At 44.7% G+C, this 26,335-nt stretch overlaps 1 protein-coding gene across 1 annotated transcript in view; it reads left to right on the top strand.

The window, feature by feature from the left end:
* GMCL1 (germ cell-less 1, spermatogenesis associated) overlaps positions 1–26,335 on the top strand; it is a 115,014-nt gene that overhangs the window by 49,987 nt on the left and 38,692 nt on the right. Inside the window, exons 7-10 of the mRNA XM_066593038.1 lie at positions 2,791–2,856; positions 11,400–11,484; positions 15,091–15,181; positions 17,806–17,949. Of these exons, the coding sequence (XP_066449135.1) occupies positions 2,791–2,856; positions 11,400–11,484; positions 15,091–15,181; positions 17,806–17,949 (386 nt within the window). The remainder of the gene's footprint in view (positions 1–2,790; positions 2,857–11,399; positions 11,485–15,090; positions 15,182–17,805; positions 17,950–26,335) is intronic.

Below are 26,335 nucleotides of genomic sequence, written 5' to 3'. Positions count from 1 at the left end.
CTACGGGCAGAAGCAGCAACGGGGAAGAGCATTGAAATAAAAATGTAATGTTTCTGGATTGGACCTGGTACACATCATAGACAGACGTCGGTCCTAGCGGCCTATGCTCATAATTAGAAGCAGACAGTAGCATTGGCTGTTTGTGCTTTTTAGGTAGATTAGCTAAAACTATTCATACTCTAATGCACCTTGCCCATCTTCAAGCACTCCCACAGTCTCTGAAAAATGTTGTCACATCGACAGGTTTTGCAAGAAATTGAAGCCTCCAGCTTGCACTATACAGCTATACACTGCTATCGTGTTTCCCTGAGAATAAGACCATGTCTTATATTAATTTTTGTCCCAAAAGAAGCACTAGGCCTTATTTTTGGAGGGTGTTTTATTATACTTACCTAGCAGGTCCCCCCCGCTGGTCTCCAGTGTTCTGGCACACTTATTTGCAGTCCTCAGCCACCGACAGAAGATCTCTTTCCGGTAACAGGGTTTGTAAATACCGTCTCCAGGAAGCGATGGCTCTGATTGGCTGAGCCATGGCGCTTGAGAGCCGATCGATGAAGGGCTTGAAGAGCCAATCACATTGGTTCATTAACCCCTTCATGACATGGCCTATTTTGGGCTTAAGGACGCAACAATTTTTGGCGGATTTTCTTCTCCGTTTATCAAAAGCCATAACTTTTTTATTTTTCCGTCGACGCGGCCGTATGAGGGCTTGTTTTTTGCGTGGCGAACTGTAGTTTTTATCGATGCCAATTTTGGGTACATAGACTATATTGTAAAATTTTTTATTTTTTTTTAATGATAGCAGAGAGAGAAAACGCATCAATTCTGCCATAGATTTTTTTATTTTTTTTTTACACCGTTAATCATGCAGCATAAATGAGACATTCCCTTTTTTCTGCAGACCGGTACGGTTACAACGATACCAAAATTCTAACATTTTTTTTTAGGTTTTTCCACTTTTCTGCAATAAAAACCCTTTTTTTTGGAAATCTTTTTTCTATTCTAAATTGCTGCATTCAAAGTCACGTAACTTTTTTATTTTTTGATGTACAGAGCTCTATGAGGGCTTATTTTTTGCGAGACGAGCTGTAGATTTTATTGGTACCATTTTGGCGTACATACGGCTTTTTTGATCACTTTTATAGCGTTTTTAGTGAGGCAAAATGCTAAAAATGAGCATTTTGCCTCAGTTTTTTAGCTTTTTTTTTAGCGTTTTTTTTTCCGTGCACAGTCAAAAGCATGTGCAACTTACTGTACACATCGTTACGGACGCGACAATACCAAATATGTGGGGTTTTAATTTTTTTTAACCTTTTTTTATGCTAATCTGAGAAAAAGCATAAAAAATGGTTTTTTTACTCTTTTTTTTTTTACATTTTTTTTAATTCATTTTTTAAATCTTTCTTTTTTTTTACACTGTTTGTGTCCCTCTGAGGGACTTTAACCACTGCCCTGATGATCGCTGTCATAAGGCATGGCAGAGCTACTGCTCTCCCATGCCTTATCGCTTATACAGCGATCTCAGACATAGGCAATCCAGTGTCTGGCGTCCTGTTGCCATGGTGACAGGCCGGGCTCTCGCGATGACATCGCGAGAGCCGGCCGGAGACACAGAGGGAGCCGCGCTCCCGCTGTGAACTCTTTCCCTGCCGCGATCTACTTAGATCGCGGCAGGGAAGGGGTTAACAGTGGCGGGCGCATCTCCGATGTCCCCCCGCTGTTGCAGCGAGACGCCGGCTGTGACTGACAGCCGGCTCCCGCTGCGGGATAGCGCTGGATCATATGTGATCCCGCGCTATCTCCAGGACGTAAGTGTACGCCCTGTTGCGGGAAGTACCCCTCTCCTAGGACATAAACTTACGCCCTGCAGCGGGAATGGGTTAAGCACTGCATTGATTGGCTCAACCACAACGCTCGAGAACCAATCGGGGCCATCGTTTCCAGAAAGCCATCTTAAGTCGGTGGCTGAGGACTGCAAGCCAGCGTGCCAGAAATCCATAGACCAGCAGGAGGGACCCGGGCGAGCCTGTTAGGTAATGTGTTGCTTTTTGTTAATGTAGTGTAGCTAGGGCTTATTTTTAGGGTTGGTCTTATACTTCAAATTTTGGCACAGTTTTTGATGTAAACTATGTTAACGTATAGGTGATATAAACAGACTGTAGAGTCTTATAATTCAGCAGATTTGCCATCCAGCATGAGTTGCTGTAATGAAGCTGGTGCATTAAAGACTGTCTTAGTTTACACGGTCTGACTTTCAGACAGTAGTAGTAAATGTCTCATAGATATACAAAAAGAAGCGGATGAAGGCCTCCATATCCTTTTAATATGTACATTCTTGGCAACAGGATATCCAAAATTGACCCGGAGAACCGTCTTTGTATCTGAGCATCTAGAACAGAACGGAGACCCTTTTTATGCTCCATAGTAAGGATCCTGTCCTGAAGACTCAACCTTCAGCTCATAATCTTCCCAGAACGCATTTCTTTTTCACGTCTGTCCTCTGCTGTGATTGACAGAGCAGCACTTAGTGCCGTAACTGGCTGGGGGAGTGCCGAGTGATCATCTCCTCGCCCTCATCACACTAAATGCCACTTTCTTCCACTTCACTTTGCTGCCTCTTGATTCTTCAGCCTTTCTAGCAGCGTCCATAGGTCATTTTTATGTTTCGCACGTGGAAAGCTGGGGATTGAGTCCATAAGTCACGTGTTTGCAGTCTTTTGTGTAAAAAAAAAAAAGTCTATTCCTTTTATCTCAGTGACCGCTTATCTCACCGGCTTTGTCATCTTCCAGGTGCCTTGAATGGCTTCTAAATAACTTAATGACCCATCAAAGCGTTGACCTGTTCAAAGAGCTCAGGTAAGTCGTTAAATTGACATGAATATTAGAGTAAAAGCTTTTTCCACATCACATCACATGTGCATCCGTAGACTTCTAATCAACTTGAGTGGTAAATGCCGTGTGATCATTGCGTCTGTAATATTGACCACTTGGTATTATTCTAGCACTGCTCGTGTGACTCTTCCACCCAAAAATCGTAGCCAACTTATTACGCTGTCATTCGGTTTGAACGGTTCTCGTTTGAATGAGTCATCGATGTATTTTGCCCGTCTGATCAGGCTGCACGAGAGCCAACAAGCTTGCAATCACTCGCTCGTTCCAACGAGAATCTGCTCCTCTAAAAGGACCCTTGCTTCATTCCCCCATGGTACTTCACAATTATCTGTGAACGTAATCTGAAAAACCATAAAAAGAGCAGTGCAGCTGGGCAATTTAGATCTAAAATTAAAGGGGTTGTCCAGGGACAGACTTTTTTTTTTTTTTCAAACATGCTTAGCTTGCACTAGTAAATAATAGAAGACATAATCCCCTTCCTCGCTCCCCTGCAGCTGCTCTTTAGCTGGCGCCAGATCCCCACTGGTCTTCACTTCCAGTGCAGAGTGCTGCCAATAACCTTACCAACAAAAGGGACATGTGATTACTGCAGCCAATCACCAGCTCCCTTCAGTCAATGAATAGCTGTGTCGGTCACATGACCAAGTCATGTGTCATCATCATTCCCCTCTTGGAAATGAAGATCAGCGGGGATCAAATAGAGGTGAAATGGCAGCTGTGTAGAGATGAGCGAGCACCAAAATGCTCGGGTGCTCGTTACTCGGGACGAAATTTTCGCGATGCTCGAGGGTTCGTTTCGAATAACGAACCCCATTGAAGTCAATGGGCGACCCGAGCATTTTTGTATATCGCCGAGGCTCGCTAAGGTTTACATTTGTGAAAATCGGGGCAATTCAAGAAAGTGATGGGAACGACACAGCAACAGATAGGGCAGGCGAGGGGCTACATGTTGGGCTGCATCTCAAGTTCCCAGGTCCCACTATTAAGCCACAATACCGGCAAGAGTGGGCCCCCCCCCCCCTCCCAACAATTTTTACTTCTGAAAAGCCCTCATTAGCAATGCATACCTTAGCTAAGCACCACACTACCTCCAACAAAGCACAATCACTGCCTGCATGACACTCCGCTGCCACTTCTCCTGGGTTACATGCTGACCAACCCCCCCCCCCTCCCGTACGACCCAGTGTCCACAGCGCACTGTCCCTGCCCAGCCTTCAGCTGCCCTCATGCCACGCCACACTCATGTCTATTTATAAGTGCGTCTGCCATGAGGAGGAACCACATCACACACTGCAGAGGGTTGGCACGGCTAGGCAGTGACCCTCTTTAAAAGGGGTGGGGCGATAGCCCACAATGCTGTACAGAAGCAATGAGAAATATAATCCTGTGCCCCCGCCATCAGGAGCTGCACACGTGGGCATAGCAATGGGGAACCTATGTGCCACACACTATTCATTCTGTCAAGGTGTCTGCATGCCCCAGTCAGACCACAGTTTTTTATAAATAGTCACAGGCAGGTACAACTCCGCAATGGGAATTCCGTGTGCACCCACAGCATGGGTGGCTCCCTGGAACCCACCGGCGGTACATAAATATATCCCATTGCAGTGCCCATCACAGCTGAGGTAATGTCATGTTTAATGCAGGTGGGCTTCGGCCCACACTGCATGCCCCAGTCAGACTGGGGTTCTTTAGAAGTAGACACATGCAGTTACAACTCCCTGTGGACCCACAGCATGGGTGGGTGCCAGGAAGCCACCGGCGGTACATAAATATATCCCATTGCAGTGCCCAGCACAGCTGATGTAACGTCAGCTTTAATGCAGGTGGGCAAAAATTTAATTGGATTACACTGTAGGCGAGGGCCCCAAAAAATTGGTGTACCAACAGAACAAATGTACCTCAGAAAAATTGCCCATGCCCAACCAAGAGGGCAGGTGAAACCCATTAATCGCTTTGGTTAATGTGGCTTAATTGGTAACTAGGCCTGGAGGCAGCCCAGTTAAAATAAAAATTGGTTCAGGCGCAAGTTTCAACGCTTTAATGAGCATTGAAATGTATAAAAATTGTTTACAAAAATTATATGACTGAGCCTTGTGGGCCCAAGAAAAATTGCCCGTTCGGCGTGATTACGTGAGGTTTCAGGAGGAGGAGCAGGAGGAGGAGGATGAATATAATACACAGATTGATGAAGCTAAAAGGTCCCCGTTTTTGATGGTGATAGAAAACGATGCTTCCATCCGCGGGTGCAGCCTACGTATTGCTTAGGTATTGCTGCTGTCCGCTGGTGGAGAAGAAAAGTCTGGGGAAATCCAGGCTTTGTTCATCTTTATGAGTGTAAGCCTGTCGGCGCTGTCGGTTTACAGGCGGGTACGCTTATCTGTGATGATTCCCCCAGCCGCACTAAACACCCTCTCTGACAAGACGCTAGCCGCAGGACAAGCAAGCACCTCCAGGGCATACAGCGCGAGTTCAGGCCACGTGTCCAGCTTCGATACCCAGTAATTGTAGGGGGCAGAGGCGTCACGGAGGACGGTCGTGCGATCGCTACGTACTCCCTCACCATCCTTTTACAGTGCTCCCGCTGACTCAGCCTTGACTGGGGAGCGGTGACACAGTCTTGCTGGGGAGCCAGAAAGCTGTCAAAGGCCTTAGAGAGTGTTACCCTGCCTGTGCTGTACATGCTACCTGATCTCCGCGCCTCCCCTGCTACCTGGCCCTCGGAACTGCGCCCTCTGCCACTAGTGCTGTCGGATGGGAATTTTACCCTCAGCTTGTCCGCCAGGGTCCTGTGGTATAGCATCACTCTCGAACCCCTTTCCTCTTCGGGTATGAGAGTGGAAAGGTTCTCCTTATACCGTGGGTCGAGCAGTGTGTACACCCAGTAATTCGTAGTGGCCAGAATGCGTGTAACGTGAGGGTCACAAGAAAGGCATCCTAACATGAAGTCAGCCATGTGTGCCAGGGTACCTGTACGCAACACATGGCTGTCCTCACTAGGAAGATCACTTTCAGGATCCTCCTCCTCCTCCCTCCTCCCTCCTCCTCCTCCTCCTCCCTCCTCCTCCTCCTCCTCCTCCTCCTCAGTCCATACACGCTGAAAGGAAGACAGGCAAGCAGCATGGGTACCCTCAGCAGTGGGCCAAGCTGTCTCTTCCCCCTCCCCCTCATGCTCCTCTTCCTCAACGCGCTGAGATATAGACAGGAGCGTGCTCTGACTATCCAGCGACATACTGTCTTCCCCCGCCTCCGTTTCCGAGCGCAAAGCGTCTGCCTTTATGCTTTGCAGGGAACTTCTCAAGATGCATAGCAGAGGAATGGTGACGCTAATGATTGCAGCATCGCCGCTCACCATCTGGGTAGACTCCTCAAAGTTTCCAAGGACCTGGCAGATGTCTGCCAACCAGGCCCACTCTTCTGTAAAGAATTGAGGAGGCTGACTCCCACTGCGCCGCCCATGTTGGAGTTGGTATTCCACTATAGCTCTACGCTGCTCATAGAGCCTGGCCAACATGTGGAGCGTAGAGTTCCACCGTGTGGGCACGTCGCACAGCAGTCGGTGCACTGGCAGATTAAACCGATGTTGCAGGGTGCGCAGGGTGGCAGCGTCCGTGTGGGACTTGCGGAAATGTGCGCAGAGCCGGTGCACCTTTCCGAGCAGGTCTGACAAGCGTGGGTAGCTTTTCAGAAAGCGCTGAACCACCAAATTAAAGACGTGGGTCAGGCATGGCACGTGCGTGACTGCCGAGCTGCAGAGCCGCCACCAGGTTACGGCCGTTGTCACACACGACCATGCCCGGTTGGAGGCTCAGCGGCGCAAGCCAGCGGTCGGTCTGCTGTGTCAGACCCTGCAGCAGTTCGTGGGCCGTGTGCCTCTTCTCTCCTAAGCTGAGTAGTTTCAGCACGGCCTGCTGACGCTTGCCCACCGCTGTGCTGCCACGCTGCGCGACACCGACTGCTGGCGACGTGCTGCTGCTGACACATCTTGATTGCGAGACAGAGGTTGCATAGGAGGAGGAGGGTGGTTTAGTGGAGGAAGCGTACACCGCCGCAGATACCACCACCGAGCTGGGGCCCGCAATTCTGGGGGTGGGTAGAACGTGAGCGGTCCCAGGCTCTGACTCGGTCCCAGCCTCCACTAAATTCACCCAATGTGCCGTCAGGGAGATATAGTGGCCCTGCCCGCCTGTGCTTGTCCACGTGTCCGTTGTTAAGTGGACCTTGGCAGTAACCGCGTTGGTGAGGGCGCGTACAATGTTGCGGGAGACGTGGTCCTGCAGGGCTGGGACGGCACATCAGGAAAAGTAGTGGCGACTGGGAACCGAGTAGCGCGGGGCCGCCGCCGCCATCGTGCTTTTGAAAGTCTCCGTTTCCACAGCATCTCTAGGCTGATCAATTTGGCTATGTGCACGTTTAACGCTTGAGCGTGCGGGTGCGTGGTGGCGTACTTGTGCTTGCGCTCAAACACTTGCGCTAGCGACGGCTGGACGGTGCGCTGAGAGACATTGGTGGATGGGGCCGAGGACAGCGGAGGTTAGGGTGTGGGTGCAGGCCAGGAGACTGTAGTGCCTGTGTCCTGAGAGGGGTGTTGGATCTCAGTGGCAGGTTGGGGCACAGGGGGAGAGGCAGTGGTGCAAACCGGAGGCGGTGAACGGCCTTCGCCCCACCTTGTGGGGTGCTTGGCTATCATATGTCTGCGCATGCTGGTGGTGGTGAGGCTGGTGGTGGTGGCTCCCCGGCTGATCTTGGCGCGACAAAGGTTGCACACCACTGTTCGTCGGTCGTCTGCGCTCTCAGTGAAAAACTGCCAGACCTTTTGAGCACCTCGGCCTCTGCAGGGTGGCATGGTGCGAGGGGGCGCTTTGGGAAACAGTTGGTGGATTATTCGGTCTGGCCCTGCCTCTACCCCTGGCCACCGCACTGGCTCTTCCAACCTGCCCTGCTGCTGCACTTGCCTCCCCCTCTGAAGACCTGTCCTCAGTAGGCTTAGCAAACCAGGTGGGGTCAGTCACCTCATCGCCCTGCTGCTCTTCCTCCGAATCCTCTGTGCGCTCCTCCCTCGGACTTACTCCAATTACTACTACCTGAGTGATAGACAACTGTGTCTCATCGTCATCGTCCTCCTCACCCACTGAAAGCTCTTGAGACAGTTGCCGGAAGTCCCCAGCCTCATCCCCCGGACTCCGGGAACTTTCCAAAGGTTGGGCATCGGTCACGACAAACTCCTCCGGTGGGAGAGGAACCATTGCTGCCCATTCTGGGCAGGGGCCCGAGAACAGTTCCTGGGAGTCTGCCTGCTCCTCAGAATGTGTCATTGTAATGGAGTGAGGAGGCTGGGAGGAAGGAGGAGCAGCAGCCAGAGGATTCAGAGTTGCAGCAGTGGACGGCGCAGAACTCTGGGTGGTCGATAGATTGCTGGATGCACTTTCTGCCATCCACGACAGGACCTGCTCACGCTGCTCATTTTCTAATAAAGGTCTACCGCGTGGACCCATTAATTGTGAGATGAATGTGGGGTCACCAGAAACGTGCCTTTCTCCTAATCCCACAGCAGTCGACTGTGATACACCTGGATCAGGAGCTCGGCCTGTGCCCACACCCTGACTTGGGCCTCCGCGTCCTCGCCCGCGTCCTCGTCCTCTAGGCCTACCCCTACCCCTCAGCATGGTGTATTACCAGTAGTGCAGAAACAGAACGCTGTTATTAAATGTGCCGCTTATTGGCCTGTGGTTGGAGGCTGACTTCGCTTACGGAACGCACAGCAGAGCCAGGAAAGAATTTTGCGCAAGCCTGCTGTAACACTTAGCTGGCTGCGTATTAATTAGGACTACTACCCCCAGCAGAGACGCAGTACAGTCAGGACGGTCACAGGCAGCCCAAATATATTTTTTTGTCCCAAATTTTTTTTGGAAAAGCCCACTGCCTATATAGACAGTATATCTCTTTCACCTTTCCCACTGTCCCTGCCTCAGCACTACTGGCCCTATACTATGTAAAATTACTGCAGACTGAGGACGCAATGCTCTGCACGGCCGATATACAAAAGAAAAAAAAAAAAGTGCAACACTGCAAAAAGCAGCCTCCACAGTACTGCACACGGTTAGATGTGGCCCTAAGAAGGACCGTTGGGGTTCTTGAAGCCTAAAATCACTCCTAACACTCTCCCTATAGCAGCTCCGGCACCAACAGCACTTTCCCTGAACTATGTCAGAATGCATCTGTGGCGAGCCGCGGGAGGGGCCGATTTATATACTCGGGTGACATCTGATCTCGCCAGCCACTCACTGCAGGGGGGTGGTATAGGGCTTGAACGTCGCAGGGGGAAGTTGTAATGCCTTCCCTATCTTTCTATTGGCCAGAAAAGTGCGCTAATGTCTCAGAGATGAAAGTGAAAGTAACCCGAACATCGCGTGGTGCTCGCCTCGAGTAACGAGCATCTCGAACACGCTAATACTAGAACGAGTATCAAGCTCGGACGAGTACGTTCGCTCATCTCTACAGCTGTGGGGAAAAGGGGAAAGCGAGTGTGTCATCTATTACTTGACTAGTGCAGGCTGAACAGGTTTTGCAGACGTTACAGCCCCTATAGTGATTGTTGCCAATCTTTTCTAGACACCTACAAGGATTGATTGCTTCGGTATGCATTAGGCTTTTTTCACACGAGTGTATATATATGCAGCTATTTAGCCGCGTAAATACAATTGGATTCAATGCGGATGGCTACATTCTAGACTATGTTGCCATTCTGGAGTCTTTAAGAAAATAAGCAAGAAACTGTTGAACAGAATTCTTAAGGAACTTTTGAAGTAAGAGAACAACTTAATGACTTGTGCTTGGTTCTTTTTATTGTTCTATGTGGCGTTGTTCTTGAATGTGTTTTATGTTACTGATGTGGGAGAGCTAAAAGCTGAAGGCTTGTAGCGCACAAGGACTCCCAGTAGTCGTCTTATGATGAAAGCTTGGGTGTGTTTGTAGGAGTTGTGTGAATTATGGAATCTGAATGGAAGCATTTAACATTGATGATACGATCGCTGTCCGTTCCTGTTGTACATCTTACGTAGTCCACTTCAGGCTGAAACCAAACTTCCATCACTGTCGGTATGAACCGCGTGGGGCCTTGTGAGTGGATGCAGACATGAAGCCTGTACACTTTTTTTGTTAAAATGTGTTGGAACCAAACTTTTGGCTACTCTAATGTGTAAATCATCTCTCGTTCAGATATTCGTCTGACCAGTTGGCGACCTGCACATTTGGTTGTGCATGAAAACTGGTACATAGATACAGTATATGTGTTCACTTACTGAGCTACGCAAAGTGCTTATTAGCGTTCAATATTAGTAGTAGAGAGAGATCAATTTTCTCGTCCGTATCCTTGCAGGGCACAGCTGAAGGCCATGGGTAATGGTTAGAGATGAGCGAGCGTACTCGGATAAGCACTACTCGCTCGAGTAATTTGCTTTATCCGAGTATCGCTGTGCTCGTCCCTGAAGATTCGGGTGCCGGCACGGAGCGGGGAGCTGCAGGGGAGAGCGGGGAGGAACGGAGGTAAGATCTTTCTCTCCCTCTCTCCCGCCCGCTCTCCCCTGCTCCCCGCTGCGACTCACCTGTCAGCCACAGCGGCACCCGAATCTTCAGACCCGAGCACAGCGATACTCGGATAAAGCCAATTACTCGAGCGAGTAGTGCTTTTCCGAGTACGCTCGCTCATCTCTAGTAATGGTACAAAGTACATGCATTGATTGGCAGTCTAGTAGCGCCTCTGCACAGTACAGTGCAGTACTACATGTCCTGTACTGCGCTTTACCTGTGCAGCTCATTTAGACATCAGATGACGGCGGCTCTGTTATTTTTCTGGTACTCTGTGTGTTCTGTACGGAACCCTGAAGAAGCTCCTGTCCTCACAATACAACTTCCAGCAGCACTCTCTTACATTTAGGATCCTTATACACAGAACGATCATTCAATAGAAAATCATTGGATCATACGAAAATAAACAATAATTCTTCAGTGTAAACATGACCAACGATCGAATGATTATTTGTTCGTTTGTTAGTCCTTTTATAAAAATCACTATGCAGTCATTCGCAAGTTGGAACTTGCACTTCTCATGCAGTTTGAACGCTGATCGTTCAATGTTCCATATTGAATCGTTCAGTGTGTTACATTCCTCAACAAGAATGGTGTAGTCTAAACAGGCTGCTGGAGCGAGAACGAGCTGTGGATGGCGTCACCAGTCCGTTCCGTCAGATTCTCGTTCTGTCTAAAGGGGCCATAAGGACTTGCTTTATCTGTATTATGTATCTGCTTCATTTTCTTTAATCTTCCTTCTTGTGTTACTTTTGGTGACATCTTGGAGGCTTCAGAACCAGTTTTGCATAGTTATGGTTTTCAGCATACAATGGTCGTCACAGAACTAATTATCATTGCCTGTTGAGGCGGCACTGTATTGTATTTGCTTGTGTTAATTTGTTCACTGTTAACAAACTTTGCTAATTTTGTGTTTGCAGCATCACTATGATGAAACAGCTGATCTGCTCTCCAGATCTACTTGTAATGCAGGTAGAGATGGACGTGTACACTGCTTTAAAAAAGGTAAGGGAATATGCAAAGAGGGACCCCTATTAAAAAGTTCTTTGTAGCCTATTTAGTGTTCTGTGTTGATTTTTTATTTATATAAAAAAAACAAAAAAATTTTATATTAAAGAAGCTAGCTACTTTTATAGGAGAATTTCCAAAAAGGTCATCAACTGTTATGTTGCGATCATAAATGTCTACCTGTCTTTATATAGCATCCCAGCTCCGCTGCGATTGAAGGCTGGTATCTTCTCATTGAAGGGCAACATTGGAGAGCAGTGGTTCTGCATCTGCAAGATGGTAGCATTTCCGTGATTTATCCATGTGACCACTTCCTTGGCTGTTCCTTTCTGCATTCATGCCTACAAAAGTGCTAAATAGTAAATGAATGGGTCTAGCACATAACACAGTGACAGGCAGCTGAATCTCCTCTCTGTTCATGTGCTTGACACCTTCAATTACTGCACGTGTGCAGAAGTGAATGGAGCCAAGGACACATGAGGGTGCAATTAAGTGAGGGTCACTATCTTGCATCCTATAGTTATGGAGACCACTGGTCTCCAATGTTTACATAGCCAAGCATGGAAAATAGGGGCTTTCAACTGCAGAGCTGGGGTGTGAGGTACGCTATAGAGAGTTCTAGTTTTATCACAACAATTTGACCGTTTATGATCTTTTAGCAAACTTTCCTTACAAACTTTCCTATGCTTCGAAATTTTTGTAAACTGCAGTGTCAGACTGTTCACACCTCTGCTACTCCTTGTCTGTAAGGTTTACATTGTTATAGCATCGAACTCTGTAATATTCCTTGCAGTAAAAATAATCGAATCCTGAAACTCAACAGAAACCTGTGGAAATTATTAATGAGTTGGTGCGATACAAGATAACAGATCTGTCATTTTGTCACGGCTCCTGTAGAAATGGAAGCTATGATGCTGTGGGGGACGGGGCAGAAGTTGGAGTTTTTATTGAAAGTAGTCATGTAAAGTAGAAAAGAATAAAGATAAAATACATCAACCAAATCTCCTCCAGTATAACTTCCACAGCCACTTTATGTTCTGTCTGCCGAACCTGCAGGAAATGCTCTACTATGTTTCATGTTTAGTAGGAATAACTTCTCTCAGCAAGATCTCTGTACTGGTGTAAAGCATCGGAAACTCAGGTGGGAGATAAATACATTGATGAGCAAAATAGAAATGGCTTTCCGGTACTTGATGTAATGCTTAACAAGCCATATTGATTGCCTGAACATCAGATGCATATTGTATCATCTTTATTATGGACTGAAAGGAAGCTGTGACCTGAGAGAACTGAAGGCAAAGTGACGAGCAGCTGCTAGTGATGCATGTCCCTATTAGATCATTCTAATCAATGGTGGGATCTGACTAAGGCATACTTAGCCCTAGCATGTCCTTAACTGAAATGTAGCCAGAAGTGGGTACTGATGACGCAGGAAGAGGCGAATATACGCAATTTATGAAAGATGTTTTCCATTTCCTCCACTCTCATACAATTCTATACTCCAGCATGCTGTACTACTGATATGAGTGATGATGATGGCCTGTCGCTCTGAACACTAATATTCAGAGTTTATCCATTAGCGGTAAAATCCGACGTGGGGTCAGCTGCAAGTGATTAAAAAAAATGTTGGCTTAAGGCTTACATAGGTGTAAGCGCAAGTGCAGACTCCTTAAGGCCACTTATTTGCACTATGAACTAGGCTTTTTTTTGCGTGTGTCGGCGTATTTTACTGTACTTTTTTTCCCCCGTTATTTGCGTGCGCAATCAAATACAATGATTTGAAATGGCTTATTAGTTCCAGATGTGTTTTTTCAAGCAGAAATACGCAGAGTTTCACGCCTCTCCTTGCGTATTTTGCATGCATTGGCGCAACCCCGTTGACTTCTATGCAGACCTTTGGTACGCAGAAAGATGGAGCATGTACTGCCTTCTTTTTTTCCTTTTGCGCAGCCGAAAATATGCATGCAAAATACGTACATGTCAACGAACCCATTGAAATGATTAGGCCTATAGCGTGTGTAACTTTTGCGTGCGCAAATACACTGATGTGAGGGAGCTCTAAGGGTTTTCAACACTCTAAGCATTTTTATTCCTTTCATTCCCCAGGGTGTTTATGTATGTCCCGGGTGTCGAGTTTGTGTGGAGCAGGAGCGCCTTACAAAAAACCTGATAAACGTACCTGGTATCGGCACATCCTTAAAAGTCCAATCTACCAAAGTGATGCATTTATTTATCCCACATTATGAACGTCGTCAGGAAAAAAAAAACATGCAATATCAAAATTTTACTTTTTTCTTTTTTTTGGTCACCCAGTCTCTAAAAAAAAAAAAAAATTTTAATAAAGGCGATCAAAAAGTTATATGCACTCCAGAATGGTAGCAATAGAAACTACAAGACGTCCCACAAAAGAAGAGCCCTCACACAACTATGACTGATTAATAACCGTTATAACGGGCAGAAGATGGCGGCAGAAATTCTGTTTTTGTTTTTTTGTTCTTCAGATACTTTATTTTCCTTTTTTTTTCTTTTTTACTAGTAGTACAGCAATAAAAAAAGTATATGTTTGGCACGCCCGTGATCCTACTAATTCATGGAACAAAGTTATCATTGTCTTTGCTGCAGTGTGTATGGCATAAAAACAAGACTTCCCCCTCTTCTCCCCAAGATGACAGAACTGACCCCCCCCCCCCCCCCCTTGTCCTTTCATTGCACTCAACGTTTAGGTTTTGCAGTACATTAGGTGGTACATTAAATAGTACAATTAAACCGTATTCCTTCCGCAAAATACAAGGCCTCAAGGCAGCTACTTTTGAAGTTACTTTTTGAAAGTGTTGGGGAGCAGCAAAAAATAGGGATTTAAAAAAGAGCCGTGTCTTTTAAGGGCTTAAATGAGTTTTCCAGGATTAAAATCTTGATACGCTATCCTTAGGATTGGTCATTGGTATCAGATTGGTGTAGGGTTCGGCCTCAAGCACCTTCACCTATCAGCTGTTGAAGAGGCTCAGGCGAGTGCTATGGCCTGTTCTCTGGCGTGTGTGGTCACATTCATTGGTCCCCTGGTCATCGTGCAGCTCAGTACTCATCAAGTGAATGGGGTTGATCTAGATAATTAAGTGTCATGCCTGTAATTGTCTTGTTGTCATGTTCAAATTCTGCGGATTTCACACTCTTATTCGAAGAAGTAAAATCCACAGTAGGTCAATTTTCCGATGGTGGATTTTCCGTTCTGTGCGTGAATGAGATTTCTTAGTGTCGGGTAAGAGATGGTCTGCAGGGCTTCACAACTCGGTCTACATCTTAGTGCATTCATAACATTGTACAGACCATTTTAACCCAACCGACTAAACATTTGCTAATTTTTAGACAGACAGAAGGACAGTGCGCAGCTCAGACTTGTTCTGTCCACTTGGTATCCTGTAATACAATCCCATCATGTAGGCAAATGCTAACTTGACATTTACTGTGTTATGGTAACTTAACTTCGATGTACTATAATGCTGTGAATTGCGTTCTCTGGACACACCAGTCATGTTAGTGAATGATGCAGCTAAATATATGTAATTTCTACTGTAAAACTGTTCATTTTGCCTTAATTTTCAACAGTGGATGTTCCTGCAATTAGTGCCTTCGTGGAACGGGTCCTTAAAGCAGCTGCTGACTGAAGCGGATGCCTGGTTCTCCAAACGCAGGAAAGGTTGGTAAATCCTGTTCCTTCAACCCCTAAGTGACAGCCAATACGCCCTTTTACTGACCTTGCTAATGGGCTTTAAACCTGCATATGTCTTCTTAAGGCGTATGCTTGGCTGACTGCTGACAGCCAGGCTCCTGCTCGAACCGTCAAGACAGGAGAAACCTCGGATTCTGGCAATTGAGCCCCTTATATGCTGCAATTAATAGCAACTGCAGCATGTAAGCAGATGACGGGGATCAGAGGGCTCTTTTGATCACCCATTGGCACCCTACAATGTGATTTGTAAGGTACCAGTGGATTCCCATGGCAGCCAGAAGCCTGACCAAGGCCTACAGGTTTACCATGTAACTCAGTTTATTAAAAACCACTTCCAGCAAAGTTTAATTTGTTGCTGTGATAGGCCGCCTGTAGACGGCCGGGTCGGATCCCGCTGCGAGAATTCTCGCAGTGGGATCCGACCTGTGCGGCTTACCTGCTCCTGCGTCTCCCAGCTCTTCTATGTGCCGGCGCATTCGCAGAGCAGAGCCGGTGCATCACTAGTGACATTTCTGTGCGGGCCTCGCACTGAAATAGAACATGCTGCGATTTGTTTTCCGCGCGTGTTTTCACATGGACAAATCGTGGCTGTGTGCATACGATTGCTTTATCTAATGCAATCCTACGGCAGAGGGCACGGGTGGAAATTGTGCTGGAAACCCCGCCGTGGAATTACCGCCTGTCTGCAGCAGGCAATAGGCTTAGTGAATACACTACTTGAGTAATGCAGTGTACTATCCTAGCAATCAAACGCTCATTGAGTCTCCTTGAGGGACTAAAGAAAAGTTCAACAAAGTTTAAATTTTTTTTTTTTTTTTAAAATCCAGTTTAAAAAAAGCTTTTCCCCACCAACTCATTTTAACTGGTGTTTTTCAAAACACGTCTTTACTTTTTCAATTGAGAATATAAGCTTTTACATTTTCCACAATGAATATTTTCACATATAATTATTTGGATAAAAACTTTTTGAAAATAAAAACCCATTTTAAATGGATAAAATACCAAAAAGAATAGATATTACCGCGTTCATAAGAAGCCAGACAATGAAAATATAAATGAAAAATAAAAAATGTTCTGGGTCTTAGAATGTGGAGATGCGGATTCACTTGTTTTTGTTTAAGAACATGCTTTTATTTTGTGCCGGCAAGCTCTGATTGGCTGAGACAGTTAATGAAGGGCTTCGATTGGGCATCAAGCCAGTGCCGAGAACCAATCACAGCACTCTATTGCTGGAGGCGGGGTTCTCAAACCTGGCCTACGGCAATAGACTTGTGGGTGCAGGGGTAGCCCGGATCAGCGGCAGAGACCAGCGGCCTTGGCCGTGACCCGGACGGCAGCGGCTAGGTGGGTATTGCTTTTTTTTTTTTTTTTTCCCCAGCATCCTTGGCTGAAAATGCCAGGGCTGCTGAAACCTGGCGGAATCTGCAGTAAACGCAGCATTGAAAAACGCTGCGTTATGGCTAACGCCATGTGTGAGGGAGGCCTAAGACTGTAAAAACACAACCCCCCAAAAATTAAGGAATTTCTGGACATTCCCCCCCCCCCCCCCCCCCAAATAAGAGTGTAATAAAATTCTACCACAAATATGTACCCCAGAGTGATGCCATTCAAAAACACAGCTTGTCCCAAAAAACAAGCCCTCCTACAACAGTCAATGAGTTATGGCTTTTGCAATAAAATGATTAAATCGCTTTGTCCTAAAGACACAAACGAAGATCATCCTTAAAGGGTTAAAGGGGTTTTCCAAATAACACATTTGTGGCAGGTGGGGGTATGAGTCGTATGTATTAAAAAAAACAATACTCCCTCCCCCACTGAAGGTGAGCATTTTAAATAAAATCGCCAAAATATAGGTTTGGGCACGTGGAAACCCAAAACTAGATAAAAAGGATGTTTGACAACCCCTTTAAGCCTGGTCTTCACAAATACATCTCCAAATCAGTAAAATTGCAGATTACCATGTGATTTTTATTTTATTTTTTTCCTACTTTTTCATAAAAATCTACTGAAAGCGGAAAAAGCCATTATCACAGGGCCATAGTTTGGAAAAAGATGCATAACTGGCAAATGGCTCTAAAGCAATCAACGTAACAAATGTTCAGTTTGGGGCGCTCTTACTCATAGCAGCTGTGTGCAGAGCGGCAGTTATCACACACTGGCTTACTGCAATGTGCTGCGGTTCTGCAACATTGTCTTCAAGCAGTTACATGTGCAGCAGAGATTATAAAGTATGTCTGCGTGAAGACCGCCAACTTGGCGTGAGGAGACGTATCAGTCACAAAATTAAATAAGGTATGCAAATGGGAGGTGGTATAATGCCCCTGTCATGCCACCTATTGGAAGGCAGCTTCCCTATACCATCTCCCGGAAGGACAAAGAAATGGCCTGCTTCACATGCAGCTGCTGCACGACCAAAATCTGCATTGCGAAACTGTGACCTTTGGCAATAAATCATGGCAAAAAGTGCTACCTAAAAGGGTGCTGTGCGTCTTGGTTGTAGCGGTGTCTTCTGGGCCATCTGAGGATTACTTCTAAGACTTTTCTGTCAGTGTCTTATGTCATATCGTTTCTATTTTTTATTTTTTTTTAAGAATTGGAAGATAGTGGCATCAGCTTTCTGGAAACTGAGCAGTGTTACCCGTTTGTACCGGTATTCAAGCACCTGCGTATGCAATACATCATCAGCGACTTGGCATCTGCAAGGATCATTGAACGAGACGCTCTGATACCCTCAGGTAATAATAGAAGAATGGGCCATTATCCTGCAACGCGAGTTCACCGACACTTTTATTAACTCTCTTCGGCCTTGTCTAACAATTTCCCATATTGCCCATTACACCCTCACGGACCCGGGTTACTCTGTCTGCGGCGCTCTGAAGTGATTGATGGATGGTATGAGAGTGGCTCTATATTCAGTATATCCACGCTGCTTTATCTTGTAGGTTATAGAGTGCAGGCACTCTTATGTCTGTGTGTGAAGCAGGAAATTAACACCAGAAAGAGGAATTGGGAAGGCGAGACTTGTTGGAAGAGTAGCTGTACTTTAAAGAAGTGCTGATGGTCTCTTCAGTCCTACTATAGTCATGGTTGATGTGAATGGAAGCTGTGCCTGCAATAAGGTGCCAAGCCATTGCATAGTGTATGGAGCCGTATGCTTCTACCTCTGTATGCTAACACAATAGCTCACTGATTGGCGGGCATGATGGACCATGAATGACCACTTATGGTGACCTAACCTGTGGATAGTTCACCAATCTTCATAGCTGGACAGCCCCTATGAGATGAAGAAAGAGCAGCTTGAAATCTATGCTACTTTAACCTCCTAGTGACCGAGCGCTTTTTTTTTTTTTTTTAGTTTTTCCTACACCCTTTAAAAAAATCGTATTTATCCATCGACGTCGCTGTATGAGGGCTTGTTTTTTTTGCAGGACGAGTTGTATTTTTCAATGGTGCTATTTAATGTACCATATAATGTACTGAAAAACTTCGTAGTGGAGAGAAATGGGGGAAAAACATGAAATTCTGCTATCTTTTATTGCGTCTTGTTTCCATGGCGCACAAACCAACGAAAATGATATAACTTTTTATTCTATGGGTTCAGTATGATTACTACGATGGCAAACTTCTATAGTTTTTTTTTTTTTTTTTTCTCAAAGATATTCCATTTTTGAAATTATTTTCTGCCGCCGTCTTCTGAGTACAATAGCTTTTTTATTTTTCCGTCGACATAGTTGTGCGTGGGCTCATTTCTTGCGGGATGTCTTGTAGTTGCCATTGGTACCATGTTGCAATAGATAGGTCATTTTGATTGCTTTTTATTGCAGTTTTTTCTTGGAGACAGGGTGACTAAAAAAAGCGCCCCTCTGGTGTTTTTTTTTTTTCTGATGGCATTCACCATGCGGGGTAAATAATGCGTTACTTTCATAGATCGGACTTTTACGGACGCAGCAATACCAAATATGTTTTTTAGATTATTTTATGATAAATATGGCAAAAGGTTTTTTTTTTCTTTTTTACACTTGTCGTTTTTTGTTTTTTTTTTATAGTAAAACTTTATTGTTCTTAATTTCACTTTTTTTTTTTTTTAGACCACACGGGACAAAAACTTGCGATGCTTTGATCACTTCTGCAGTATGATATAATACTAGAGCATTACATCATACTGCAATTATCAAGGCCCCCAGCTGCCATAACACCAGCACAGCTCCCTGCGTCCTCCTCACGGGGGGCCGTACAGTATCCCCAAACATCGTTCACGGGGTTTAAATGCTGTTGTCAGAATTGACAGCGGCTTTTAAAGGGTTAACAGCTCCCATCTGCCTTGCGGCTGATAGGAGCTGTTGCCGCCGGGTGTTGGCTGTAAGAAGCAGCCAACACCCACGATGTATGGAGGGAGATCGATGCGGGATCTCTCTTCCTACATAGTCCTCCGATACAGGTCGTCAAAAGTCACATCGGCGGTCACTAAGTGGTTAATTGACATAAGTGGAAACAGCACTTTTTATTTTTGTTTTTTTTTTTATTTGTGGCTGTCGTTTTTGTATCACTCATACTTTAAAACTCCCTTCAGTTAATGATCATTAAAAAGGATATTCCCTGAATAACCACTGATCGCCTATCCACAGGATAAGTGCTAATTTTTTGGAACCCCATGGATATTGACCATCTGTGACAGCTGACTCCTACCCCGCAACGGCTGCAGGGAGATAGAACTTCGATTGCGGCTGTTAAAATCTTTACTTGCTATTAATTCTGACAGCGGCATCTAAATGCAGCAATCGAGTTTCCGATGTCCTCAACAGCCTGTGGCTCATCTTAAAGGGAATCGGTCACCATGTTTTTGCAGCCCTCACTGAGAGCAGCATAAGGCAGTGCCTCCCACACTGATTGCTGTGATATGTCTGCTGTATGTATCAGTGCAGTAGTTTTGGAGGAACTTGCATTTTATTAGTAGCAGTCAGACACAGAACTAGGCCTGCATATTAATGAGCTGAAGGCTAGAACGCCCTCCAGCCAATGATTAACAAATACCTCCTAGTGATGCAGTCAGACAATAATTGGCTGCAGAGCAGGGCAGGTTTCATTGCATCTGAAGGGGGAAATTACCCTAAATAGTTAATGTAATATATCTTCATAGGTGTAAAAGCTCCAAGTCCCCAGCTTCTCCTTACATAGCCAAAAAATTAAAAGGATGGTCTCACCATTACTTCCTCTACATACGAATGAGAGAGAACACCATGTATGTGACCGGAACGTATAGCCAGACGCAGTTTACACCTGCAACAACTTAATCCCCAGGGATTAGATAAACCATTCCCACAGTAATAAGTGTTTTTATTGCTGCAGTTCTGGTGCCTAATGTACCTCTAGCCAGGCTTCACTCTAAAAATAAATGGCATTACTTTTGCCAGCAGCTACCACTAGGGGGAGCACACTACAAATAGTTATATGCATTCCTCATTGAACTCAGCTGTATAGATTTGTATGACACAATTTACTACTAATAGCTGCAAGCTGAAGTAATAGCATTCATTTCTGGGGTAACTGAGCAGGAAAACGCAACGCACAACTCAGATATATAATGTACTCTCCATTAACCTCTTAGTGCCACAGGATGTATACAGTATGTACATCTTGGGTGCAGGGGGCTTGTATAGAGCAGGAGCTGAGCTCGCTCCATACATGGTCAATGTCAAATGTCTTTGCGGCTGTTGCGACCTGGTCTTAGTTGTCAATCAGCATGGACGCTGATCACAGTTGTTAACCATTTAAATGCCACTGCCAATTCTGACAGTGATATTAAAATTGCCTCGGTCAATGTTGGGGGGGAGGTGCTGTCTAGGTCTCTCGGCAGCCAGGGGCCTTTGAAGGCCCTCAGGGTTGTTATGTATTTATGCCTATTAACCCCTTGAGTGGCGGGTTTCCTACCACCCTGTCGTGCCCACCAGGACAGGTTTTTTTAAAATGGTCTAATCATTGAATTTCAACTAGTTTTGCTGTTGCGTCTCAAGAGCCATAACTTTTTCATTTTTCCATTGACATGGCCATATGAGGGCTTGTTTTTTGCAGGACAAGTTGTGATTTTTTAAACAGGGGGGAGGAAAAAAAGAAATGGGGAAAAAAGAAAAAAAGGGGGCATGTCATTAAGGGGTTAAATAATGTATTAACTTCCTTCTCTGGGTCATTACGACGCATGGATACCACATGTGTGATTGCATTTTTGATTTTTTACAAAGTAAAGGGAGACAAGTGTTTTTTTAATTTTTTTTATAATTTTTTTAACTTTTTTTTTTTAAATTTTTTTTAATTTTTTTTTTTTTGTCCCTTTAGGGGACTTCCACAGGGACCCATCAGGACCCCTGATCACATTCCGGGGGTCCGATGGTGATAGCCCTTTACATGCTGCAGTGACAGCCCTTTACATGCTGCAGTCACATAGACTGCAGCATGTAAAGGGTTAACACAGCAGAGATCGGAGGTTTTCTCTGATCTCTGCTGTAAGAGCTAGTACCTAGCTGTCCTCTGACAGCTAACAACCAGCTCTCCCTGCCACAGAGACCATCGGCTTGCTTCTGACAAGCCGATGGTCTCTATGGCAACTTGTAAACAAAGCAGGAGGTTGCCGACATGTCGGCAATATCTTCTGCTGGTTTTTCAAAGCCCTTGCACTGCTCTCTGTGGGTCTGTGCAGGCAGAGCACACTGTCACAGCTTGTGGCATTGTGCTCTGCAGCTCCCATAGTAATACATAGCCCGGAAATCTTCCGGGCTATGTTGCTATGAGCAGTGGAGCTCGTCCCCGGAAATTTTCCGGGCGTGCCACTCAAGGGGTTAAGACTGAGCTCTGGCCTATCCTTTTTTGATACCTTGCAGAAATACCAGATACTGCAATACTGAAGTATTGCAGTATATAGTGCAAGCGGTCAAATAATTGCGAGTTCAAATGCTTTATGGGGTTGAAAAAAAAAAAGAAGTGAAAATAAGTGAAAGAGAAGTTTATTATTGTAAAAAAAATTAAGGATATTTAAAAAAAAAAAAAAGACTTTTCCCGTATTCATAATAAAATAAAACATAAAATGTCAATGAAAGTCTGATCTGTTAAAATAACGCTTTATATGTCACATAGTGAATGTTGTCAGAAAAAAAACAAAATGCTACACCGGAATTGCCATCTCAAATTACAAAAAAAAAGTAATAAAAAGCGATCAAAAAGTTAAATGTACTCCAAAATGGTACCTATAGAACCCATAGGTCTTCCTGCAAAAAGCAAACGCTCTCACATATAGCAGAGTATACACCGTACAAACATGCTCCACCACCCCCAAAGATGGGAAAATTGTCTTTTTTTTATCATATAACTCTACTTACAAATTTGTAAGTTTTCCACTACATTCAATCCATTAAATAGTACCATTAAAAATACAATGCATCCCGCAAAAAGCTCAGAATGCTATGTCAATGGAAACCTAAGGCCTCATGTCCACTAGAAAAATACAATCCGCGCAGATTTCTGCAAGATTCCGCACGGATTTGCTTTAAATGGTATTTTTTTTTTCATGCAGATATCCGCACCTGTTGATAGCAAAGTGATAGCAATGTGGCAGATCTGCGCGGAATCCGCACTAAGGCCTCATGTCCACGGGCAAAAGAAGAATTAAAATTCGCAGCGGATTTTAACTCTTCTCCTGCCCGCGGATCCGCACCCCATAGGGATGCATTGACCACCCGCGGGTAGATAAATTAAATTGATTTTTGCACCCGCGGATGGCATTTTAAAAGAATTGCGTTTTTCACACGCGGGAGAAATAATGCGGCATGCTCTATTCTGCCACGGATTCCGCGCGGATCGGCAACATTGCTATTACATTGATAGCAATGTGTGCAGTTATCTGCATGCAAAAAAAATACCATTTAAAGCAAATCCGCGGTAGATTCTGCGCGGATTGTACTTTTCAAGTGGACATGAGGCCTTAATGTTATGATATTTAGGAACAAAAAAGGGGGGGGGAGTGGTCATGTCCTTAAGGGGTTAATACCATGTATTGAGCATGCTGTCTAACATGTATTAATGCACTGTGAATGCAACAAACAAACGCCCTGTGTTTGTAGCTTGACGAGTTCATATTGCAGGCGGTTACTGCTGTGCCCCATCACTATTAATGATCTGACCTCCATTCACTCCCAGCAGCACTACACATCTGAATAGGAGCACGACTTGGCTTGTGTCCTTGGATCATGTTTAATCATATAAAACCTCATCCATTTCTGCCACCTGCTTTTTTGCAGCTTGTTCCCCTTAGAGATTTCCTCCTTTTCTTTGCTCTGCGTGCTTTTTAATGTGTGAAAAATGAGATACAGAGCCGGTATGGAGTCTCTGATGCACTGTGTGAATGTGCTAAATCATGAAGTTTCACTTCGGAGAACCTTTCGGGTCAAAGTTGAGCGTTTTATTAAATGTTTAAGCCTCTCCTGACATTTCAGCGGTAACCCATTCAATTACTTGTACAGACTTTGAACACCGTGAGGACGCTGTACAGCATGTGGCCCGCCGCCGCTAATTAGAGTTCAGCTCTTCGGGACTGCACTGAACAAAGGTGGATTCTGGTCACTAAGCAGAACTTATGCCGTGGAACTTCCCACATGAATTATGCCACTATGCCATTTTCTGGGAGACAGGGTGACTGAAAGTGCATTTCTGGCGTTCTTTATTTTTTTTTCGGACAACGTTCACCATGCGGGGTACATGCACTACTTTGATAGATCAGACTTTTATGGATGTGGCGATACCAGTTTTTGTCTTATGATTTAGATTTGTTTATTATAGATATGGCAAAAGGGGGGTGATTTAAACGTTTAATCCTTTTTTTTACAACTAATAAAACTAATGATCTTATGTTCACTTTTTTTTTTACCATCATTCATTTTTCGTCTGAGCAATGATTTTTAAGTAAGCTTAAAAACCATCGTTCAGACTGCAAGCTGTGTTCTCTATGGGAGCAGGAGATAACATTATATTCTCTCTTCAGCCCATGCCGGAACAATTGAACCGATTGCAGAGCTCAGACCACCTGCGGAGTTCTTCAAGCAGCTCCTGCAGGCTCATTTACACACAAGCGAAGCTGATAAAGTACTAATGGGCATTAGTACTTTATGCAAAATGATCGCTAAAATTTACGATTTTTTGAAAGATTATCTTTGCGTGTAAATGGCTCTTTGGTTTTCAGCCCTTCTCTCTCCTCTACCGCATATTCTTATCAACTAATTTATGACCACAGCAAAGATTAAACTTTTTTGTTTTCATTGTGAAACTAAATTACTATTATGATTATTACCACAATTGGAGGATTTAATGTCCGCATAAGCCTAAAGATGTTAACAGTGAAGTCTGTGGTCTCAGACCAAGGCAGGGTGAAATCAATGATAGTTTGTATAGATTCTTTCAGGCTTTCATCAGCCGACTTCTCTGAGCACTAAAAAAAAAAAAAAGTGTCTTGATTCTTTGTAGATCGCTTGTATTCTGGAAATCCGTTATTGTCTGAAATTTGCAGATTTCACCAATGTGATCTCACATGATCTATAACTCCAAGGTACGTTTATAGGGGAACTCCAGTAATCCTCTTCTATGTCTCCTATTTTCTTTTTTAACTAGCACTCATTTGGTTGGTTAGCAAAATGTTGGAAACTGATGAAAGGAAGTGCAACTGCAAATCTGACTACACAGGATTTGGTTGTAGTCTGTTACCATGGAAACAGAGAGGCATGCCTTGTAAATGTAGAAGCAAAATTCTAGTCTTGGGGTGGCTTTACACTATTCGCTTGATAGTTGTCCAGTCGCTCAATGTAAGCGACAGTTCTGTGTAAACATGGCCACCAACTGGATGATGATCAACAATTCATTCTCTAGTCGCTTTGTTTCAACTCACCTAAAAATAGTTGCTGGTTAATTATCTGGTGTAAATGGGCAATCCTTCGCCTTTCAACAACTAGCCAATAACTTTATAGGGAGGTGTGCTCTTCAGCAACCATGAAGCAATCATCGCTCTATGTAAAGGCACACCCTTGTAAAGGCACACACTTTAGCGACTATTTAGAGGATAGCTGTCCTGAGTAAATCCTCACTTAATTAAATCTCCTATTTGGCAAGGCTGTGGTGTTTATCATTTCAGATGTATGGGAACGATCAAACCAACCGGTTTTTATCTGTGCTGGGGCTTTTAAAGCCTGTTGTACTGAAATAAACTGCTGAGTTGTGAAATTAATTTTGCATTTTATTAACTTTGGTTTTCCTTTTAATAAGCTATGCATGATTAAATTGGCCATGCCGACATTTCATGCTGCCCAGCGCTTATTAATAATTCCTTGTAGTAATAACTAAAAATTCTGGTCTGCTTAGTAGTACTGTCAATGTGGCCGTACACACTAGATGGCTTTCAGTCATGAGCTATTCCTTCAGAACACCCTAGCCTGCATACATATACACGCTTCAGTCAGCCTAGCATGCATGTGTCCCTATTGGGTGGGGGGAGTGTGGTAAAACGCTGCCAGAAGCCTCTGCTGGCAGGTTTTCTCCCATGAGAACGAAGTATTGGGCATGTTTAAATCCACCTGGCCAGTTACTACTGAAATCACTTGGTTGGGTCAACATTCATCTAATGCGTAAGAGCATCTTGAAGGGGTTTTATCATGATCCGGTTTCGTTAGAAACCAGAAATTATCAGTTAAGTGAAACTTATGTACAGGTACGAGAAAAACTATAACTGCACCCTCTTTATAGCTTTACGTATCAGGACATGGGGAGAAAATCCGCTGCTTTTGGAAGGTCTTATTTGGGTATAAGAAACAAAACATAACAAATTAGACTGTTTATTTACAAAACCTAGGCTAAAATGTAGAAGCAGTGTGTGAAAAATTAAGTACACACCATGAATCCGTAGCTTGTAAAACCCCCTTTAAGCTGTAATAACTTGATCTAATTTTCTGTATGATTTTATCGGTCTTTCACATCATTCTGGAGGAATTTTGTCCCACTGTTCTTTTTAATGTGACCTGCAGTTCATAGAAGCTTGTGGGCATTGGTTCATGCCCAGCCCTTTTAAGGTCTCGGCACAGCAGCACAGTTGGA

The sequence above is a fragment of the Eleutherodactylus coqui genome, chromosome 2, assembly GCF_035609145.1.
Source record: "Eleutherodactylus coqui strain aEleCoq1 chromosome 2, aEleCoq1.hap1, whole genome shotgun sequence".
In the NCBI taxonomy this organism is placed as follows: domain Eukaryota; kingdom Metazoa; phylum Chordata; class Amphibia; order Anura; family Eleutherodactylidae; genus Eleutherodactylus; species Eleutherodactylus coqui.
Note: the sequence above shows the minus strand (reverse complement) of the source record. Positions and strands in the feature narration are given on the sequence as shown.